Source organism: Gopherus evgoodei, chromosome 1, assembly GCF_007399415.2.
Source record: "Gopherus evgoodei ecotype Sinaloan lineage chromosome 1, rGopEvg1_v1.p, whole genome shotgun sequence".
NCBI classification, from domain to species: domain Eukaryota; kingdom Metazoa; phylum Chordata; order Testudines; family Testudinidae; genus Gopherus; species Gopherus evgoodei.
The window spans coordinates 177479452-177495012 of NC_044322.1; the positions used below are offsets into that span (position 1 = coordinate 177479452).

Below are 15561 nucleotides of genomic sequence, written 5' to 3' on the forward strand. Positions count from 1 at the left end.
TTGCTGAATATGATTATCCTATTTGTATGAGTGTATCATTTTTATTTCTAAAGTTAGGAATATTGACTATATATCTGTATTTCAAATGTGCTTACTCTGGGTGGCACTCACCCAACAAGCCTTTCAGGTACAACAATGAAGAAGCCAGACAATGGACCCTGGAAGAACTTAACCTTCCCTTAAATGTTCCACATAGCCTGTAAGTAATGGCTGCTATGACTCAGCAAGGTATGCAAAGACATGTGACCAGGCCACATATTTACTCTTAAAATAGTAAACCAAACTGCAATAAACTGTAGTCATAACATTTATTTTAAATTTAAAATTGGCAAAAGACAGATAATTATAAAGCTGATGATTAACATTTACAACTTTGGGTAGCTGTTTGCATACATATTTTTTATCTTAGACATTATCACCTTCCTTAATGAGAATTTTATTTTCTGTTTATATCAGCATATACTGTACATTGATATAACCATTCAGGAATGATATAAAAACTACATCATACTGACTGAGAGTAAATGAAGATTAATGGTGCAATTAATTTACAAATGTCTCCTATAAATATCTGTTCTTGTAGCTCGCTGCCCTCTTTGTTATGCTTATATGTTTCTTGTGACAGTTCTTAATTGATATAAACTTCCTAGCTGGAAATGAATCTGAAAAAATCATTATCTAAGAGAAGTATGCCTCTTAGTGACTTTGAAATCTGGCTTGCAGCTCTGCTTGCAATTTTTGTGTGTGTTTGTGCTGGATTAATTACACTTTCTTGGATACTAATCAAGGAGTCACAACAAGGTAAGTAGTCAAGATTTAACCTTTAAAGGAGCTCTCTGGTAAGTGTTCAGACATGGAAGCCAACTGTTGTTGTCATTGTAATTATTTTTTATGTTTCATGCTCTGCTGTTACCCTGTTGCTTTAAAAAGATTCATTACCATATTTTCCCACTGATAATTGGTACAAACAAGTTAAGCAAAAATTTAAGCACTTCAGGCCTGATCTAAAGTTCATTGAAGTTGATGGGAAGACACTTACTGACTTCAGTGGGCTTTGGCCAGGCCCCTGGACTTTAATCTAAATAGTAAAGATTATGATATTTGATCAGATGTGTCAGAGGAAAAATTAAAAGCACTGGTTGGGGTATTTTTGTTTTTGTTTTTGTTTTTCATTAAAGTAGGCTGTATCATTTTTGTAAATGTCCTTTATCGGAATACCATTTTATTTTACAAGCTTCTGGCTTGATCCTGTGAAGCACTGACTTCCATGCAGGGCCGGCGCTACCATTTAGGCAGCCTAGGCAATCGCCTAGGGCGCCAGGATTATTCGGAGGGTGGCTCCAGTTGACCTGCTGCAGGCATGCCTGCAGAGGGTCCGTTGGTCCGCAGCTCTGGTGAAGCTGCTGCAGTCATGCATGCGACGGTCGGCTGCTCGCGCGGCTCTGGTAGACCTCCCACAGGCATGCCTGCGGCAGCTCCACCAGAGCCACGGACCAGCGGACCCTCCGCAGGAATGACTGTGGCAGCTCCACCAGAGCCGCGGGATCAGCGCAGGGGGAGGCGAAATGGCCGTGCGCCTAGGGAGCGAGAAACCGTAGTGCCGGTCCTGCTTCCATGTAATGTTGCAGATTCTCAGCATATCTTGGGATCACATTTTTTTAAGAGACAGACAATGTTACTAGTTTATGTAATATTTTAATTTGCAATGCCTTCCTCTCCCAACCTTGTGGACAGTGAGATGTGAGAGCACTCACCTGGTAGTTGTAGGTTCTTGGCACATTGCACAAGCCCTCAATAGTCAAGGTAGGCTACAGTCACCGTCAGTGCTAGTAAAAAAAAAAATAATTAAATTTTCCATAGGAAAATGCAGTTTCACTAAAATCAAAACCTGTCACAGGAATGTTTCAATGTCAATGACATTTTTAATGGGAAAGTGCAGACATGAATCCTTTTAACTTTCTTATTTCTTTTTAAAATACTTTTTGCAAAATCATTATATGGGGCATATGGCAGTGAACCTCTTTTTTTTTTTTTTTTTGGTACTACCAGACTGGATCCTGGCAAGTGAGATAGGTGAGGAAACATCTAGTCTGAAGATCCTGCTGGGACTTAGGTGTGAGATAGGCACCTGGGTGCCTAGACTGAGGCAGCTGTGTGCATGCTCACTAGCAGATTTTTAGGCACCATAGGGACTTTAACGGCAGAAATTTAGCTGCTCTAGAGACTTTAGATGCCTACAGAGTTGGGCAGCAGCTGAACAGAGGGGTTGAGAACTGTACTGGTGCCTAAATGTTGGACTTAGGTGTCTAAAGTGGCAGTGAGATGTCTGTCCTTTTCTGGATCTAGCCTGTACTACCTACTTTCACCTTTTTTTCCATAGATTATAAAGTCACAAGGGACCACTGTGATCTTTTAATCTGACCTTCAGTATGCCACAGGCCATAGGATTTTCCTTGAATTAATTCCTGTTTGAACTTGTTTTTTTATAAATTCATCCACACAATCATGTACATACTGGTAGAAAAGGTCAGTCAGACATACCGTATAATAATTAGTTCAGCGAAAGTAATATTTTCAAAGCTGCATCTCAAAGGGATGTGCGTGTATTTAGAAGTTCACAGAACTTTTAATTGTAGAAAGCCAACAGTGTGAGATCTTGGTGCCTGCAGTCCAAGAACTGACAAACTTTTAATAGCTCATTGCCCCATGCTTCACTTGTATCAGTCAGTTGCTCTAGCTGGAGGAAACTGACCAGTCATTGCCTCTTTCAGTGGGTAATATAGTGGTTCCAGAAAGCTCTGAAATGAAGATATAATTGAAAGTAATGGGATTTGAAAGAAATAGCATGGATTTAAAGTTGCTAGCGTTGTGAAATAGTGTCCTTTAAGCAGCTGAAAAGAATCTGACTTTTCTTTTGAAATCAGTACAATGCAAAGAAAAGCTCTGAATAGAATGTGAAAGGAGAGAGTAGCAATATTTTATTATGATCTTTACTGGAAAAGTCAAATGCAACTTCTTACTTACATTTCTGCATAGTTCAAAACTCCCACTGTTTTGTTTTTCTTTAAATAATCCAGCTGAAGTATATGGAAACAGTCATGCACCCACAGGAACATTTAAAATACTGTCAGGAGTATCATTCAGCCCTGGTTTACAAGACAACTCATCAGCTGACTTCAAGGCTCTTGCCTTTGATGTTCAACAATTGGTAAGAATCTATGCTTAATTCAAGAGGATATAGCAGATAACATGTCATTAACTGTATTGATTCTTTAAAGACATCTAATATTGGTTATAACTGGTTATGAAATTTCTGACAAAACATTTTTGGAAAATGCAGATTAATCAAATATGAGATGGTTCCATCAGAAACCTGCCTGGGGATTCAGCTGGCACAGGACCACAGGACACTGAGCCCTGGTCTACACTGGGGGTGGGGAGGTGTCAATCTAAGTTACCCAACTTCAGCTACGTTATTTATGTAGCTGAAGTCAATGTACTTAGATCGACTTATTGAGGTGTCTTCACTGCGGTGAGTCGATTGCTGCTGCTCCCCCATCGACTCTGCCTGTGCCTCTCATGGCACTGGAGTACAGGAGTTGACAGGAGAGTGCTCGGGGGTCAATTTATCAGGTCTAGACTGGATGTGATAAATCGATCCATGCTGGATCGATCGCTGCCCTGCGATCTGGCGGGTAGTGTAGACATACCCTGATATCCCTTGGTCCCTGTCCTCAATGCCATAGCCTGGCAATCTAGGAGCTCTAGTGGCTGGTGACTGAAATTGACATGATTCTTGTCCCTTTAACCACTGTTATTTGACTAGCAGCAGTGAAACTGACAAAAATGTCAATTTCAGTCACCTCAAGGAGCATATTTCATTTAGGAAGAAAAACATGTGCAGTGTTAAAATCATAATTGTAATGTGTAATTGTGTATATTTCTAACTATTGTAGTTCTTCAAAATTTTTCATATTTTTTGTACAGATAAATGAAATCTATCAAGCAAGTGAGCTGAAGAATGAATATAAGAACTCTGAAGTTTTGCAGTTCAAGTGGGTATATACTATAGTTCATAATTTTTAAGTTTAAAAATCCTCATTAGGTTATGAATGTCAACAGTGCATGAAAAAGATTCTCTCAAAGGGGTCTGTTGGGACGTTTCATCTCTCTCCTTCCTTTGATGAACACTGTTGTGGAAGGCACGGTATAGTTATATTCCTCTGGATACAGCCTCTTCTCAGAACCTAGTGATGCAAAGCCAAGCCTTGGCCAAAGAGTGTCAAGTAATATACAGTGCTTCTCTTCCCAAGCCAAAAAAAAGGCAAAATCTGTAAAAATTTTCACCGGAAATGTGTTTGCCTTTTTTCAAGCTCTACTGAGTGTGCTTCATCCACGGTGCTCCCAGGCCTTGGTGGCTGAGAGAACAATGGACAAGTTCAAGACTGAGGGACAGATCCTTAGCTGATTTAAACTGACCTAGCACCCATGGAGCTACACCAATGGAGCTACAACAGTTTAGGATCAGCTCTTCTTGGTGGTAGTGATTAGGCTAATATTATAACCCAGACAGACCCACACTTCATGTATTTTGTACAATCTAAAACATGGGGTATACTCTGTCGTATTAAAGGATGGTTAGCTTTATTTTCCAATATCCCTCATGCCAGTTATGCCACAACTTGAGTTCAGTCCAGTCCGCTCATGTTTCAGTGCAGCCCTGATTCGGCAGAGCATATGCTCAGGACCATCCCTATTCACTAACAACTTCAGGACATGCTCAATGTAGCTTCAAAGGCATAGAGCAGAGCACTTGACTTCAGGCTTAGGCATGGATCACTGAATCAGGGCCTGAGAGTTCAAAAATGGCTCAAAATCAGGTCATCAGACAATGTTAACTTGTAAAAGGGCAGGAGACATCAGTTCTACTGAAGCAGAAACTAATGCTCTTGAGCAATGTCTGTTGATGTACCATACATTCAAGGATTGTATCAAACAGACAGAAGAATATGTAATTACTATGCCCCTAACAATACTTTCCCCCCACAAAATCTTCCAAAATAATAAAATAAAACATCTGATTCTCCGTTTCTCCATTGCAGAATGCGTGTAAAACATTGCTTTTCTGATCTAGTAGTATTGTAAACCCTGCATTGGCATAGCTGACTCTGACTTGGCATAAATGACTACAGAGAATCAGGCTTTCAGTAGAGAAAAGAGAAGAGACATGGTAACCCAACACTGCATTTTCATTCCTTTTAATACAACTGTAAGAGACTGAAATGAGAGAAACAGAGACAGAGAGAGAGAGAGAGAGGATCCCAGAGCAGCCCTATTAATATGTATTTAAAAGTGTAGGGTGTTCATATATCTGTAAAGAGCTGTTTTCTCCATTTATAAGCATACAGGAGGAAATGTTAGTGAAGTGTTAGTGAGCATGAAATATTCTCCCACAGTCATTTTCCTAATCATAGATGATTACATATTTAATATTATTTCTATTTTTGTGAGCTTCAAAATAACATGTAGAGGTGTTTCATTTTCACCCCTCCCTTCCCCAATAGATTTTAATTAATATTTATGCACCTGACAAGCATTCAGATTTTAGAAAAAATGCCTCATCTTAGGGTTGACTTACACTGCAGCTGGGGAGCAATTTCCAGGTTAGATAGACATACTCACACTAGCTCTGGTTGATCTAGTGTACTAAAAATAACGACGTTGCTGTGGAGACATGGCTGCTGCGACATACACAGTGGCTTGCGCTAGACACTCAAGCACCGGGGGGACAAGTGGGATTATTGTTGCTGTCACTAACGATGCCTAGGCTATTATTTTTCGCATGCTGGCTCAATCATAGCTAGCACAGGTACATTTACCCGAGACAGAAATGATACCCCCAGCAGCAGTGTAGATTTACCCTAAGTGGGTTGATTTTCCTGAGATTTGAGGCTCCCTCTTCCCATCCCCCAATACATTCCTGTTCATTTATGCCCTCTAGACATTTTATGGCAAAATAGTTTGTTTTCCTTTTCTTTTCCTTTTGTGCAGCTAAAGTGAGAGCCAAACCCCTGTGAAGTCACAGTAAGAGTCCATTGATTTCAATTTGTATCAGTCCCCTAAATTCTTTGGAATAATCTCTATTCCTATCCATGGTGAAAATACTTAAATTATTACTTTGACTCAGCAATCGTTTTCTAGTTGACTCTTTTCATGAAAAATTGTTTACCCTTTTGGGCAATCTGGTTATTGTTTCACCCTTGGAACTCAGCTGAGTCACAAAGATAACTTTTGTTTACTCAGCATGGCCTAAAGGTTATCAGAATCATTTAAGAAATTAGTCTATTAATATATTGCTAACTGTGCTCAGTGCAATGATAGGATTAATCACCTCATATCAAAGAGCGCTGTTGAATCAGTGGCACTCTGCTAGCACAGATACTTTGCAATAAGGATGGTCACTGCTGTTTTCCAGCAAGGAGAGAAAATGTCTTTTTCTCCAGTCAGCAAAATTATATATTCAGCTCAACCAAGATGTTGCTATAAGTATAGATCTGAATAACAGGGGTCACCAATAGAACCGGGTGACTAGATACTTTTTCAGTTTGATGGCAGTTCTAAAAAATCAGGAGGAAATGTTTTGGGGCTGACTCAGAACTGAATTTTGGGGCAATTTTTGGTGAATCAAAAAGTCAGAAAAATTGTTGCAAGTTAAACGACATGTTTTTGTTTTTTTTTCTCAATTGTAGACAACTTTAAATGTTTCTTAATAACAGCAAAAAAAATGTAAGGGACTTAAGGCCATTCACAAAACAGGAGGAGGATGGGGTGCTGTCCTCTTTTATATCAAGGGCATTTACCTGGAATATGGGAAACCTGGGTTCATATCTCCACTCTGGAGCAGGAACTTGAACCCCGATCTCCTATATACCAGGTGAACACCTGGGTATTTGGTATTCTTTCAGTTTTGCCTGTTGAAGCTGTTCCACTTTGTATTCAATAGTGAAATATTCACTGGGCCAAAGAGAGAGCAAGCAACTCTATATCTTGGTGATTAGAGCATTCACCTGGGAAGGGGCACACCCAGGTTCCAGTTCCAATTAATATTTAATTACTTATAGAAAGTGGGACAGCTTCAATGGGAAAGACCTGATATCTTGGTGATAAAGACAGCCATCTGGGGTATGAGAGACCTTGGTCAGGGCTGACTCTAGCCATTTCACTGCCCCAAGCACGATGGCACTCCGCAGGGGGTGCTCTGCCGCTCACCGGTCCCGCAGCTCCGGTGGATCTCCGCATGTGTGCCTGAAGATGCTCCACCGAAGCCGCAGGACCAGCGAGCGGCAGAGTGTCCCCCGTGGCAGAGCTCCATTCCACCGGAGCCTCCTGCCGCCCTCCAGGCAACCGACAGAGCACCCCCCAAGGCATGCCGCCCCAAGCACACGCTTGGCGTTCTGGGGCCTGGAGCCGTCCTTGTTCAGAGTGGGGATTTGAACGTGGGTTTCCCACGGTCCAGTTGATTGTGAATTCTAGTGGGCTTAAGGGGATAGCACCACTACCTTCTCACTTATGGGAACGGCACCTAAGTCCCCTTGTGAATCTAATGCCCAAAATCAAACTATTTCAGTTTGGACATGTCAAAATGATTCATTTTCAAATTTTGCATTTGTTTTTTTTCAAGTGAGACAACTTGCCAAAGTCCAGAAAAATTCACCACATGTTTTGGTCTCACAAATCTGTGTTTATTAGTGAAATAACATTTCTGCAGAAAATCTTGCCCTGCTCTAATTACCAGGGCATCACTTTAAATGAAAGCCTGTCCCCAAAGAAATGAATGGAAATTTTGCCATTGACTTCAGTGAAACCACGATTTCACCCTGTATTGTTTCATGCGAGCAGTCCCAGTGCTTATGGAATCCACCTGTGACACAAACATACTTAACTTTGGGGTCACAAAAATGAGTACTTTACATGATGTTTTATCATGTGGATATTTCAAGGCTATCATTGTTATAAAGCCTAAAATATGAGACCTAATCAAGACTCAGTGTGGGTTTAGCAAAACACAGGTCCTGATTCTCCTTTCATTTACACCAATATAACACCATTCACTCCTTTGACATAAATGGAGTTACTTTTGATTTACAGCAATGTAAGTGAAAGGATAGTCAGACCACAAGTTTCTAAGATGGTCAGTTCTTTTTAAAAATTAGTCCCTTTTGCCATATCTCTAGTTGCCCGTCCATTATACCCTGACAGTTTGAGTTTAGTGGATGGAACCAGGCTTTCATTTAAAGTGATGCCCTGGTAATTAGAACGAGATCCTCATTAGATTCATATATTCTGTAGTCAGAAGGGACTCATAGACTCATAGACTCATAGACTCTAGGACTGGAAGGGACCTCGAGAGGTCATCGAGTCCAGTCCCCTGCCCTCATGGCAGGACCAAATACTGTCTAGACCATCCCTGATAGACATTTATCTAACCTACTCTTAAATATCTCCAGCGATGGAGATTCCACAACTTCCCTAGGCAATCTATTCCAGTGTTTAACTACCCTGACAGTTAGGAACTTTTTCCTAATGTCCAACCTAAATCTCCCTTGCTGCAATTTAAGCCCATTGCTTCTTGTTCTGTCATTGGAGGCTAAGGTGAACAAGTTTTCTCCCTCCTCCTGATGACACCCTTTTAGATACCTGAAAACTGCTATCATGTCCCCTCTCAGTCTTCTCTTTTCCAAACTAAACAAACCCAATTCCTTCAGCCTTCCTTCATAGGTCATGTTCTCAAGACCTTTAATCATTCTTGTTGCTCTTCTCTGGACCCTCTCCAATTTCTCCACATCTTTCTTGAAATGCGGTGGCCAGAACTGGACACAATACTCCAGTTGAGGCCTAACCAGCGCAGAGTAAAGCGGAAGAATGACTTCTCGTCTCTTGTTTACAACACACCTGTTAATGCATCCCAGAATCACGTTTGCTTTTTTTGCAACAGTATCACACTGTTGACTCATATTAAGCTTGTGGTCCACTATGACCCCTAGATCTCTTTCTGCCATAATCCTTCCTAGACAGTCTCTTCCCATTCTGTATGTGTGAAACTGATTGTTCCTTCCTAAGTGGAGCACTTTGCATTTATCATTATTGAACTTCATCCTGTTTACCTCAGACCATTTCTCCAATTTGTCCAGATCATTTTGAATTTTGACCCTGTCCTCCAAAGCAGTTGCAATCCCTCCCAGTTTGGTATCGTCCGCAAACTTAATAAGCGTACTTTCTATGCCAACATCTAAATCGTTGATGAAGGTATTGAACAGAACCGGTCCCAAAACAGACCCCTGCGGAACCCCACTAGTTATACCTTTCCAGCAGGATTGGGAGCCATTAACAACTACTCTCTGAGTACGGTTATCCAGCCAGTTATGCACCCACCTTATAGTAGCCCCATCTAAATTGTACTTTCCTAGCTTATCTATAAGAATATCATGTGAAACTGTATCAAATGCCTTACTAAAGTCTAGGTATATCACATCCACCGCTTCTCCCTTATCCACAAGGCTCGTTATCCTATCAAAGAACGTTATCAGATTAGTTTGACACGATTTGTTCTTTACAAATCCATGCTGGCTATTCCCTATCACCTTACCACCTTCCAAGTGTTTGCAGATGATTTCTTTGATTACCGGCTCCATTATCTTCCCTGGCACAGAAGTTAAACTAACTGGTCTGTAGTTTCCTGGGTTGTTTTTATTTCCCTTTTTATAGATGGGAACTATATTTGCCCCCTTCCAGTCTTCTGGAATCTCCCCCGTCTCCCATGATTTCCCAAAGATAATAGCTAGAGGCTCAGATACCTCTTCCATTAACTCCTTGAGTATTCTAGGATGCATTCCATCAGGCCCTGGTGACTTGCAGGCATCTAACTTTTCTAAGTGATTTTTTACTTGCTCTTTCCTTATTTTCTCTTCTAAACCTACCCTCTTCCCATAAGCATTCACTATACTAGACATTCCTTCAGACTTCTCAGTGAAGACCGAAACAAAGAAGTCATTAAGCATCTCTGCCATTTCCAAGTCTCCCGTTACTATTACCCCCTCCTCATTGAGCAGTGGGCCTACCCTGTCCTTAGTCTTCCTCTTGCTTCTAATGTATTGATAAAAAGTCTTCTTGTTTCCCTTTATTCCCATAGCTAGTTTGAGTTCATTTTGTGCCTTTGCTTTTCTAATCTTGCCTCTGCATTCCTGTGTTATTTGCCTATATTCATCCTTTGTGATCTGACCTAGTTTCCATTTTTTATATGACGCCTTTTTATTTTGTAGGTCACGCAAGATCTCAAGGGTAAGCCAAGGTGGTCTTTTGCCACATTTTCTATCTTTCCTAACCATCGGAATAACCTGACCAACCTGACCATCTTGTCTGATCTCCTATATAAACACTGGCAACAGAATTTCACCAAAATAATTCTTGTTTGAAACAGAGAATATCTTTTAGGAAAAAAAATCTAATCTTGATTTTAAAAAATGTCATATATTTCATTCAGTTGGTATTTTATGTGATTAACTTGTTTTTTTTTTTTCTGTGATGTTTTCTGTTTGGCAGAAATGGCAGCATTATCGTAATATTCAACCTATACTTTGCACAGTGGGTATCTAATGAGAAAGCAAAGAATGAACTGGTTTTAGGTATTGAAGCAAATAAAACTACCCTTTTGCAGACTATTAACATTGATGTGAACAGCATAGAAATCACAGGTAACTATGAAAATTATTTGCTTTCTTTGAAACCTTAACATATAACTCAATTGCAGATGTTGATGATCAATCCTTCAATGGCATGTGTGCAGATATACAAGTCCACCCATGAAAATTCCATTACAGGAGATGCCTTTACCAGCTGGCACAACAGAGGCTACATAATCAGAAGCTGTAGGGAAGAAGGCCCAAATCCTCAGTGGGAGTTAGGTACCTAAATACTTTTGAAAATCTTGACCAACAGCCTGTGAGCTGTTCACAACTGATCTCCTTTAGCCAACCTGGAAGCAGCATTCACAAACCACATGGGGAGCCATGTAGAGCCTTCTTCACAGAAGGCTGTGTCAGTGTGATATATACACTTAAAAAAGGAAACGAGAGTAAAATAATGGTGGACTCCCAGTGAAATTCCATAATATTAATCCTTTATTTATGGTGTTCATCATTTGTGATGCCTACCAATGTCCTTCAAGGTAATGTAATTAAGGCCCAATAATGCTATTTCATAAGTAAATACAGTTATTTTACCCAACGTTCGGACCAGGGGTAGTGAGAAGTTCTAGTCTTCTTAGAAAGTGAGATATTCTGCTTTACTTGTGGGGGAAGATAAGGGAAACAAGGATGATATATCTTACTCATTGCTGAAAGTGGGATCTCAGGTAAGTGGAAACAGACATTAAGAAGAGAATTTAAAAGGCTTTGAAGATTCAGTTGCATTTAACCCGAAAGGAAAAATTCTGACTTGTCAATAAGTGGATGAGGTGATTCTAAGCATCATAAATATGATTAAAAAGTGGTGCTGGAACCCTCGATACCAGAGGGAAGAGATGTATGAGCAATAGATAAGACCTGATCCAAAGCCCAGTGAAATAAGTAGGAATCTTCTCATCGACTTCAATGAGTTTCAGAACAGGCTCTCAGGGAGGAAGAGGATAAAAAAATAATTTGAATCCCTTGAAGTGGAAGTTGATTGACATTTTCAGCTTCTGTTGGAGATACTAATAGGTAGCTACTGATTACCTTCATAAGGGGAGGGAGACATCAGGTGTGTAAAGTCTCTTATACTCTATATTCTAAAGGCACATTTCATGCTTAGATACTTTAGGTATTCAATGACTAAATTCAGAGCCTTAATCTCAGTATTTATCTTGACTGTTTGAACCATCTAGAAGTTTTTTTTTCTATATAACAGCACATCATTGTGGGCAATGATTGACCACTATGTCCCAGAAATTCTGTAGAAGAAAATTATGAACTAAGGGCAATATATCTACTTGTGAGCTTCGGAGTAGCTAAACTTTTCTTGCTGTGAGGGAGTAACAAGTCTGACTTAAAATGAGACAACAACTGTGTATTCCTCCAGGACTACTGCAACAATATGATATCAGGAATTGAGCATCCAATTAATAATGAGAAAGATAATTATATATAGCACTTTAACTCCCTAAATCTCAACATACTATAGCAAGAAAAGTCTCATCTCCATTTTACAGATGAAAAAATTGAGGCACAGAGGTGAAGTGACTTGTCTATGATCCTACAGCTTCCATAGTGATAGAAAGTAACTTTTTTTTTGGAAAATTGCTGCCACACCCATTTTAATTTCAGCTCATTTAACTGATCCAAATATTGTCTAATGAGATGCAGGTGCCTCAAGGAGTACTGTAATATAAATGATAATATGACTCAAGATGGCTGCTTGAAAAGATATGTCCCTTGTGACAGTCACAGATGAGTCCCCATGAGTCCCCAGACACACATTCTTTATAAAATCCTTCTTGAAGAGGAGAAGGAATAGGGATTGAGGAGCCTGAATGCATGAAAGAGAGAAATGGGAGAAAGGCTTGATGTGAAGTTGTAATCCTTGGTGAGCTTGCAGAGTGGGAGGAAAAGCTGAAAGAAAGGTAAGATATTCACCAAGAGAGAACTGGAAAATTTCAAATGGCTCAGAGGAACATTCAAGTAAAAAACAGTCTCAAAAATATTTGCAGTATTCCTACGCTAATGTGAAACTCCAAAATACTTTATACAGAAAGTTTACACTTAACTTGATTTTGTTCCAACAGCTCCTGAAAGTCTGACTACAGGCCTGCCTCTAACATTGTCAGGTCAGTACTTCTTGTAAATGAAAACTAGCTTGTGTAATTCAAAGCTAACTGGACCCTGCAAGCGATTGTAATGAGAGAAAGTTGTACCCTAAATAATCAATCACTATGTACACACAAGCATCCTTTTTGTGAACTACACCACACATTTTGCACCTGATTTGCAACTCAGGTCTGCTGTTCCTCCAAAAACAAAACCTCTATCTCTTGAGCTGAAAGATGCTCTTCACTGGCTGTGATAACACATCCTTTTTTAGATAAAGATGACACGATCACACTTGAGTAGGTCTTGACAATAATACTACGCTTGATCTTAGCTCACAGAGAGCCGAGAGGCAGCATAATACATAATACCTTAATCAGCAGCCAAGGGCCTGTGATAGAGGAAGAAGGTGCTTCAGGAGGAGTTGGGAGATTTTGGGGCATCATGAGTAAGAAGGAAAAAATAGACTGTTGTAAGGAAGGTTAAGAGGAAGGTGTTAACCAACAGATAAGCACCCAAACTTTTCAGATTTTTTTTTTAGAACCATCAATAAAGTAAATCTACATGCTAGAGTGTTTACAGATATAGATTAAAACTAAACTATGGGTTATCTCAACTGTGTTTTGTTCTAGCAGATCCTGTGAATCTCACTACAAGCCCCTTTCCATCAGCTTCAGGTCAGAAACTTTGCATATCATGAGAATACAAGATAATGCTATTGTTTGTTAATGGAAGAACCTGGTATCTACCTGAAGTCTCTGTGTGTGTGTGTGTGCGCGCGTGCATGCATACACACATCTATGATGAGATTGGCTTAATAAATCATGAGATTTAAAAATAATTATGTTGGATTATTTATGTTATGTTACAGATTTTTTGACCTTTTAAAGTTAACATTTTCAAGCTTTTCTACAAAGTCAGGAGCAACAGAAACTTACCTATTTAGAAAATCAAAACTGAGATTCTCACTTGACTGCAGGAGCTGGAGTTTTGAGACTCATGAGAGTTGGTAACTCTGCTTGATTCTGGACAATGGCAGAGTAGCAAATATGGGCTTCTTTAAAGCAACAATTAACACTTTTCCAACAGTAGGAAGATCTTTTTTAGGCCTTTAAGCGATAGGAAATGTGCTTCTGAGATGTTTTAATCTTGAGGTTTGTTTACATAGATTCAGAACCACTCACTACAAGCAAGTCTTCAACAACTTCAGGTTGGTAATTTAAATATAGTGAAAAGGTTGATGTTTTACATAGAAGACTTTGGTATCCATTCAGTTTTACAAATTATGGGCCTGCCCCAACAAATATTTTATACATAGAATTTCCATTGACTGAAAAGGGAGAGCCATGCACAAAGCAGACCTTTCAAGATTGGGCCCTAAACACAAAGGATGTTTTATAGTATATCGTGTTGGATTAATAGAGCTATTTTTGCAAATCGTGGACTATAGGAATATTTTTAAAAACACAAATTACACTCAGGTGCATAATTCTCACTGGCTTTCAGTGGATGTTTAGTACCTATCTGCCATTTGTACCTTTGAAAATATTTCCCAGAATCATTAATTAGGGAAAAGTATGAGAAACACAAATGCATTTCAGATATGTCTAAGCATTAGTAATTTTTACATGTACAGTAACAATTTATACTCCTCTATGGATTGTGATTTAGAGGTAATTTCTTCTTCAATCTTAAAATAAAACAGAAGCATTTTCAAACAAATTATCAGTTTTCTTGTGCCCAGAAGATAGCAGTGCAGTTTGTTTGTTTTTAATAGAAATGAAAATGGACTTGAAGATATCTTTTGTAAACACAACCTTCTTATTGCATATTAATTTCATTCAAAGCACATCTCTGGGTATTTGGTGTAGGTTTTTTGGTGTTTTTTTTCATTGAGTCTAGAAATTTACTAGGTTCAAGCATCTCACCAAGATTTGTGGTCATTCTCTTTGCTGATACTTCAGAGGGGTGTTGTGCTTTATATTGAATGGTGCGTTTAAGGTCCTTCTGCTTATCCTAGGTGGTAGTCCTGTGGAAATGGAACTCTCATTATAAATGTGCAGTGCCCTGGCCAACATTCCCATTCTGCATAAAATAGGCTATAATATAAAGGCTATGAAGAGTATAGCCTATTGCTTGAGTGCAAAATGTCAGATTTTCTTTCTTACACCTTCAGTTTGTATTGCAAATACAATAAAAAGATTATATGTCTGATCCAGTATGGCCAATCTTATGCCCTTAAAAGTATTTTGCAGCTTTTTCTTAAGTCAGATCTTTTCCACCTTCACTCATATGCATTTACTAACAAAAGCAAAAATAAATGTACATAGAACTGAGTGATTTCTCTTCTCCCCACCTCCATACCATCAGGTATGTACTTCCATGATGCTTATCCAAAATGTCTTTATGGTTCAATCCTGTTCCATTGTCAGAATTCTTATTCACTTAAATGGGGACAGGACTGCACTCTTTGGCCCTGATTCAACAATTAGATCCATATGGAGGGATGCTTACACCGTTGGGCAATCCTGTTAGTGCGACTTCATAGAGATTTAAGGGTCTACCCCCAGGGAGTTGATTGCAGAATCTAGGCAGAAAATTGTACATACATTGATTTTTTTCCTCAGAGATTTATAATATTACTAAAACTTGTCCTGAAAAAGGCTTTTTTATTAGTGCTGATCAAAATGTGGGAATTCTTTTCCATGACAAATTTTAAATT

At 39.3% G+C, this 15561-nt stretch overlaps 1 protein-coding gene across 1 annotated transcript in view; it reads left to right on the forward strand.

Annotated features, from left to right (window-relative positions):
* Positions 1-656: 656 nt before the first annotated feature.
* The window catches only part of TMPRSS15 (transmembrane serine protease 15), a 91197-nt gene continuing 76292 nt past the window's right edge, over positions 657-15561 (forward strand). Inside the window, exons 1-5 of the mRNA XM_030548476.1 lie at positions 657-801; positions 3078-3208; positions 3988-4055; positions 10600-10770; positions 13711-13844. Of these exons, the coding sequence (XP_030404336.1) occupies positions 657-801; positions 3078-3208; positions 3988-4055; positions 10600-10770; positions 13711-13844 (649 nt within the window). The remainder of the gene's footprint in view (positions 802-3077; positions 3209-3987; positions 4056-10599; positions 10771-13710; positions 13845-15561) is intronic.